We start from the raw sequence: 7,398 nt of genomic DNA, 5'->3' as shown, positions 1-7,398 counted from the left end.
TATTTATTTTTTATTATATATTAAGTTATATTTGAAAAACACAAAAAATAAAAAATGTTTTAATGTTTATTAAATTTATAATATAATAAAATAATATAGTGAGCAACACTTACCCAAAATATCATGTTGAAGAAGAAAAGTAAATATTTCACAGCTGGACTGACGAAAGTGAACTCGTCGCTTTTCGTTCTTGGCATGATCAAAGGTGTGTGATGTCTCTCACCTACAAACCTTCAGCGTTCACCTAACTTTATCTGTCTTGATGTTCATTCTGCAGAATCAAATCATTCGCTCGGCTCTTTCTAAAACGACTCGTCAAGTCTCTCGATGATTATTAAACACCCGCGAGCGACTAAAATCAAAAGAACGCATCGATCGCATTGAATCTGGGCTTGTTGTCTTAAAAGGCATTTCCTGATTTAGCAGTCAATGAGCTCGGAGAAAGCCGAACAGCTCTCGCATGTGCGCCAGGAGCACAAGTGGGCGTTTCCTTTCTTCTTTTCCTCTATGCGAGTCACCTGTGAGAGCCTTTGACTATTTTGTAAGGTGCGACCTAGCAAAACATACAACTCTGTAGTATTCTATAAACATATGTTCACTGTATACACATGATGAACTAGTTATCCTCATATTAAATTTATATGGAGGTGCTGACCCCTCCTGGAGACCCCTAACAGTGGCGGCTCGTGGGTTTTAAAATAAGAGGAGGCACACTAATTCTATTGGTCTGGGGATCCCTGCCGATTATTATTATTATTATTATTTAACCACTTTAAAATGGCTTTTTGTTTGGTTTTAGTCAGAAAACTTAAAGAAAACGACACACATACAGCAAGATAATATAATTTCACTAACCTGGCCTATCACTTAAAGCAAACATCCAACAAACAAAGCTTAGTGCACATTACTAAGCACTGAAATATAAAACAAATCGAAAAGGAAAAAGCTTTTTTTATTTATTTATAATAATAATTAAACACTGCGTCGTCAGAGTTGGTATGTGGCTTTATCAGACACGTGCACTTAACATTTGATGAAAATCAAGCTCACATGGAGTTAACAAGGTTTTTGACCAGCAAATGACGGAGATCTGTGTTTTGTCTGTCATTACAACGGCCGCATCTGAGGCAGCAAGTGCATTGCATTATGCTTTCATAAACGTACAGGTTATAACATTTATTGTAGCTATATGGGCGCTTAGTTTTTCATGTCGTTTAATACACGTGGCCAAAATCTCATGATAGACGATGAAGCGCTTTATGCACAGGATATTTAAAACGTAGCCTACAAAAGTAGCCTATTGGTTACAACTAGACGGCAAAAGCTATTCTCCGCTCTTCAAACACACACACAACAAAAACATTAGCCTTTATAGACATAGTGTTTTAGTAAAGAAAGCGCTGTACTTATTCAAACATCATGTATTATTTACCTTTGCATTGCGAACAAGCCGGGATCTGTCTCCAGGTTTGTTCTGAATGGAAGCAGGGTGAAATTAAGAAGTTTTGCTGACAGTTTGAGGATCCATATAGCGTTAAAAAGTTTAGCGACAAACTCTTTTGAATGCTTTTCATTGGTTAAATATTTGTAAAAACCCTCAAACAGACATAAGGAAGACCAATAGCAGTGATTTAAAACAATAATAACGAAATATAATAGAGAGTTTGGATTTTCCACGGCACACCTGACTGGGCTAGTGTATGGCGACATACGGAAACGTCGCCCCTGCCCTTACAACCCACCTATACTCTTTAAAATGAACACCGGCATCTGTGGTTCCATGAAGAACCTTTAACATCCATAGAACCTTTGCATTGCATAAAAGCGTGTTTATAGCGACAAACGGTTCAGAATATTAAAATGTTATTTACACTTAGAACAAATGGTTCTTTTAAAAACTGTTCACTGAGGAACACTCAATTTTTTTGAAACCTCTTTTTTTTTAATGAGTGATGTCACAGTTCTGCTAATCGAAATGCATGTACAAATAATGTATTTTAGGAGTTGAAAGGAGACAGAGCAAGGTTTATGGCATGGCATCCTCCCTGCACAATGAGTACACAATACATAATCAGTATTGCAGTGCCATATTTCTGTGCAATAAATTAAATGGGCTTGTACAGCTAACCATTAAAAAGCATTTCAAAACTCCAGGATGTGCCCAAAGTCACCAAAGACTTTCAGTGCACCACTGTTTTATTTCTGTTTTCTTGCTTTATGTGCCAAAGCAATGCTATAGTTGTAAAGACTGTAGGCTAAATGCTGATATTGGGTTTTTAAACCTTGACATTTTCTCTACAGGTAAGAAAATTATAATATTTCTACTTTTAAAAGTGTCACATGATTCTGACTGTTTAAAGCTCTAGGCTACCCTGAAGGCTGCTAGGGTGACTACAAGTAGGACAGTGTAATCATCTTTATGATGATGAGGATGATGATGATGTTGTATATAACTTAAAATAAGCAATACGTTCATCCTAAACTAGCATGGAATGACTGAAAAAAGGCTTCATTAGTCATGACATTATTTCAGGATACATTGTGATTGTGATTTATTTTGATTTAAGATACAGTAGAAATCAGATTTTACTGAAATCCTTTCAATTTAATGTGCTTTCCTCTCCTTTCCTTTCCTTTCCTGTTTTTCTTGTCGATGTGACCTGGCCTCTGTCAAGTCTATTAGCTTATTTAACTAGATTTTTTAAATTGTAGGCTATAGTGTGAGGTGCTAAGCCATTTGAAGCATTTTAAATGTTCATTTTAAAACACCTTAAAAAAATTAAATTTAAATTTAAATTTTTTTTATTTTTAGATATTTGGTGTGTATTATATATATATATAACCAGCTTAAACCAGCTACGACAGGTCAAAATACACATATAATACCTTGGTATTAACTTGTTGTTGCATAGTTGTGACAGGATGACGCGCTTACATTGCACTTGCGACCTTGCATTGTTATATTAGGGAAAGTAATTTATTTTGTATAAAATACGCTGTTTTGCTCTAATAATAATTACTTACAGAACTTTAATTACGCGTTTAACAATCTCTCTTAAATCAACCGGATATCATGTGTTGTGTACAGTATTTATCTCCTTTATCTGATACGGTTGAGTTAGTAAAGAACTACTGGTCCCATGTTGCTCTTCTGGCGTAAGTAGTGACGCACGAGGTACGTCGCGCTCTTCTTATCAGCGCAGCTGATGACGCAGCTGTAGTCGGCAGTTAAAGGGCTTTCAAATGGTACACAGTAACGGGACAGTCGATGCTGGCGCTCTACTCAGCTCAGCTCAGCTCAGTTCAGTTCAGTTCACCGACCTTGGGTCATTTTCAGGACGGAGGCGGCGAGAGGTAAGATGCTTAGGCTGTTTTCTCCTCGTTTAAACCACAATAATTGGGCAAAGCCCCTTAGTTAAAACATATCGTACCTGCTTAACAGGTTTGTGGAGTCGTAGAGTTGAACAGAACGAGGACTCTCTCCCAAAAATTGTTTATTTCTAGTTGCCTTATGTTTTTAAAAAGTGTGAGTGTGGCAGAAAGACACGTACGATGTTGGAAGTCACTGTCATTACATCATGACTGCTGTTGACACGTGCATATGTCATGCTGGTTGGTGTTCATGTTTCCTCGTAAACATATGTGTAAACAATGACTTTAACGAGGAATAGCTAAAAGCAGCGTTTACTGTGTTTTATTATAGGCATTTTTCTAAATGCATCATCACAAATCCAGTAACTTTCTTTCTTCTTCTTCAATGCGTTTTTTTCGTCTTTTTTCTTAATGCAGTATATAATTAGTCTGTCCCTAGCCCTGTAAATCCTATTTTTTTCTGGATGTAGACCTAAAAGCAAAAATGCTAATTTTCTTTGAATTTGCACTAAATACGAAAAAAAGAAGCAAAAATAGAAAAGTTGCACCGTGATGTTAAGATGGTGTGAATTCCATTTAATAATAATAAAATGGAATAGTAATGTTTTCCATTCAGGATAAATGTGAACATTTCAAGGACAGGTTAGTATCTCCTGACAAACCAAACAAAACATAAGATAAATTGATAAAAATCACTTTGTATGATTTGCCATGTTTGTCAATAGGAAACATTATTAAAATGTCTTAATGTTCTTTTACCATGATTTTGTACAATCGGCAACTGATTATTCGAAAACATTATTTTTGTAGAAATTTCACCATTAAACTTGCTTTCCAATAAATGGCTTGTAGCGTCATGACCTTGAGCACAAGCCTAGTAATGGCTAAATGAACTGTAAAACTGGCAACTCTGATGCCGTCACCCCTGTTACTTCATACAAAACATCAGTGTTGTATTTTTTACATTCAGGTTGAGATGACGCACTGTAATTTATTAACATTTAAACCCATTGTTTGTGATCAAATGTTTTAAAGTCTTTAAAAAAATCGCCTTTTAGATTATACAGTTGTTTCATGGAATGACCCTTGTATGTCATGGGTTTATCTTGTGTCGTTTGTAATGTTTATACCACTGCTTTGTCAACATTGGCCTACACCACTGACATCAGTCACATCCAGTGCATTTCATTTTACTAGGGTCTTGTGATTTGCAGAGGACTGTGCTAAAAATGGACTGGATCCTTGGATAAGTTGTTATTGCTCAAGCTGCACACTGTGTCCTCAGGACAGATTGTGTGTTTTAGACACACTGGTGTGTGGATTAAATCATAAAACCATATTACTTTCCGTTGAACTTTGTTTTGGTCTGAATGCATAAAATGTATTTATTATTGTTTTTTTTTTTTTTTTTTAAAGGCAAAAACGTTTATCAGATTTTTATTTTATTTTGTTTTACTTATTTTTTTCTGCAGGTTATTTTATAGGTTTGCAGGCTGTTTTTTTTTTTTGAGTGTGTGCTTGCTCTTGATGCTGTATTTAAGTATGTTAAGTAGCCAGTATGCCATTGCATGATAAATCATGGTAGATTGGTAGATAAATCATGATAGATTATTTTGAGGGCTTGTAATTATACACCAGCTGAGTTTGACCTCTGCATGTCTCCAAATAAAACCAAGGGGGTTGTCAGTGTGACGTAAAATGTTTGTTACTTAATAGCTGATCATGATTGAATTAAATCAGCATTGTTTGTGATTGTTTGAAGTTGATTCTTAACTTTTCTTTCGTCACAGAGACCTTTCTTTCCACCATTAATTGAAAACAGGAAGAGGAAGTAAAGCGAGAGCACGATTGCATTCACAAGGTCATCATAGCCTGACATGCCTGTTTTTCCACCACTGGAGCACGTAACTGCTAGTGAGGAACTGTCCGCTACACTGATGTACCACGTGGAACGTCCTGTGCTCAATGAAGGCTATATTGACTCAGAGCTTCTGCATAGGAAGAAGAGGACACCCAAGTCCTTTCAACGGAGAATAGCTGAACATCTCTGGTAGGGCTATTTCAATACATTCCGCTTTCTTTGTTACTGATGATAGGTCTGTTTTTTTTCTGAGCTACAGTAGAGTCCAAAAATCTGTGATTGTATTGAGAAATATTCTGTACTGTATTATAGGTTACAAATCATACAAGCATATTTGTGACATTGATCATGCGACTCTTTGTACAGATAAGATGTTCTTTCAGTGAAGCACAAGGTGATCATTCTCAAATCATGCCTGTGGGCATGATCATCAGCTTTTACACTTGTGAAGTTCATGCAGTTTGAGTGTTGTTGTTGTAAAAACAAAAGAGAGACAAACCAAATACATTCTGACATTCGTGTTCATTTTTTTTAGTTCAAATTGCTATTCTGATAATATAAGTAGTAATGAAAAATTTTATTTAAAAAAAGGCTAAATACAAGTACTAGTGGTATCAGATTTTTGGACCCCACTAAATATATAAACTGGTTTCAGTTGTTCTATTTCACATTATTGGGACTGTAATTTTGAACTATAATCATTTTATCAGGATCGAGTGTTATCTGAACTTCAGAAAATCAGCTTGGACTGATAAAGCAACTGTTTGACTAAGTAAACAACCATTTGTCATTTATGATGGTCTTATTATTTGATCATATCCTCAATATAATATTGCAGGAGTACTAGTATTACACAACAGTATAGTGACATTACATTTGTTAAACCTGCCTATCCCAGTCTGAGCTGGATAAATTGATGATTCAGTTTCTTTTAATGGACAAAGGCGGACTATAATTTAAGTGGTCATTAACTGATAATCTTCTCCTCTGCTTTTACGTCTTGTTCACTTGTATTCAAATATGGTGCATCACGGTGTGTAACGTCTGATTTAAATGTCTTTTTAAATGTTGTTTGCAGAATTTTTATTTGCACGTTATAATCACACACATAACATTTTAAAACTACAGTGAAGAGGAATGAAATATTCATGCTAATAGTCATCTCTCTCTTATTTTTCAGGTGTTCATCTGAGAAAGCCAAATCTGTTGTATTTGGTTTTCTGCCCATTTTAACATGGCTGCCATCATATCCACTAAAGCAATACCTGTTCGGAGACATCGTTTCTGGCATCAGCGCAGGAGTAATGCAGCTACCTCAAGGTCAGATTTGATTGACAACTGGTTAATATTAAAAATTAAAAAAAATAATTATATTAAAATCATATTAAAGGTATATGTTTAATAGTAGGTGAGTAGTAATTTTGTTGTTTATTTTAATAGTAATAATAATAATAATTATTATAAATATAGCAAATAAATGTAACTATATATTAGTAGTATTAATAATGTTATTGTTGTTGTTGTTTGTTTATTAATTTATCAATGGCCATATTCATTTGATCATTTCTCTTTTTCTTGATTTGTCACATTCAACAGGTCTTGCTTATGCGATGCTGGCAGCTGTTCCTCCAGTGTTTGGTTTATATTCATCGTTTTATCCTGTGCTATTATACACATTCTTTGGTACCTCCAAACATATATCAATAGGTAAGACTCATTTGCATGTGTGTCAGGCTTTTAATAACATGCTTGTGATGGGCCACCCACAGTTGGTTCGTTGACCGTCTGGTGCATATTGCTCACATAATTTGAAAGTGCTTCCTTGGTCTGGGAAGTTGTAATCTGATTGGTTGACACTACACAATGACTTCATGCAGCGGGACTATTTTTTTAACACCTGTCTATTATTGTTTTATATATATATATATATATATATATATATATATATATAGAAAGAGAGAAACAAAGAAAGTGTCTGTGGACTGCCAAGAGAAGCAGACTACACTCTCACATTCGTGCATTTATAAACACATTTAAAGAGCTTCCAAAAAATCGATATGGAATAGTTGCTCGGTCCAAACAGGGATGTGAGACCACAGAGGCTGCTGTCTAGCTGCAGGCAGGACTGACTGTGTGAGCAAAGGCATAAGTGCATGCAGAACGGG

General features: G+C 35.3%; 2 protein-coding genes across 3 annotated transcripts in view; one reads left to right on the top strand and one right to left on the bottom strand.

Moving 5' to 3' along the window:
- Nucleotides 1–509, bottom strand: part of LOC107690898 (tetraspanin-33-like) — a 5,855-nt gene extending 5,346 nt beyond the window's left edge. Inside the window, exon 1 of one of the 2 annotated variants that reach the window (XM_016489313.1) lies at nt 114–509. In XM_016489313.1, the coding sequence (XP_016344799.1) occupies nt 114–197 (84 nt within the window). In that variant the 5' untranslated portion in view covers nt 198–509. The remainder of the gene's footprint in view (nt 1–113) is intronic. The other variant, XM_016489321.1, reaches the window with a different exon arrangement.
- Nucleotides 510–3,216: 2,707 nt separating this feature from the next.
- LOC107690535 (prestin-like) overlaps nt 3,217–7,398 on the top strand; it is a 21,282-nt gene continuing 17,100 nt past the window's right edge. The window contains exons 1-4 of the mRNA XM_016488894.1: nt 3,217–3,354; nt 5,163–5,422; nt 6,414–6,553; nt 6,830–6,940. Coding sequence (XP_016344380.1) covers nt 5,250–5,422; nt 6,414–6,553; nt 6,830–6,940 — 424 coding nt within the window. The 5' untranslated portion in view covers nt 3,217–3,354; nt 5,163–5,249. The remainder of the gene's footprint in view (nt 3,355–5,162; nt 5,423–6,413; nt 6,554–6,829; nt 6,941–7,398) is intronic.

The sequence above is a fragment of the Sinocyclocheilus anshuiensis genome, unplaced genomic scaffold, assembly GCF_001515605.1.
Source record: "Sinocyclocheilus anshuiensis isolate Anshui unplaced genomic scaffold, SAMN03320099.WGS_v1.1 scaffold641, whole genome shotgun sequence".
In the NCBI taxonomy this organism is placed as follows: domain Eukaryota; kingdom Metazoa; phylum Chordata; class Actinopteri; order Cypriniformes; family Cyprinidae; genus Sinocyclocheilus; species Sinocyclocheilus anshuiensis.
The sequence above is the reverse complement of the archived record's forward strand: the minus strand, read 5'-3'. Positions and strand labels throughout refer to the sequence as shown.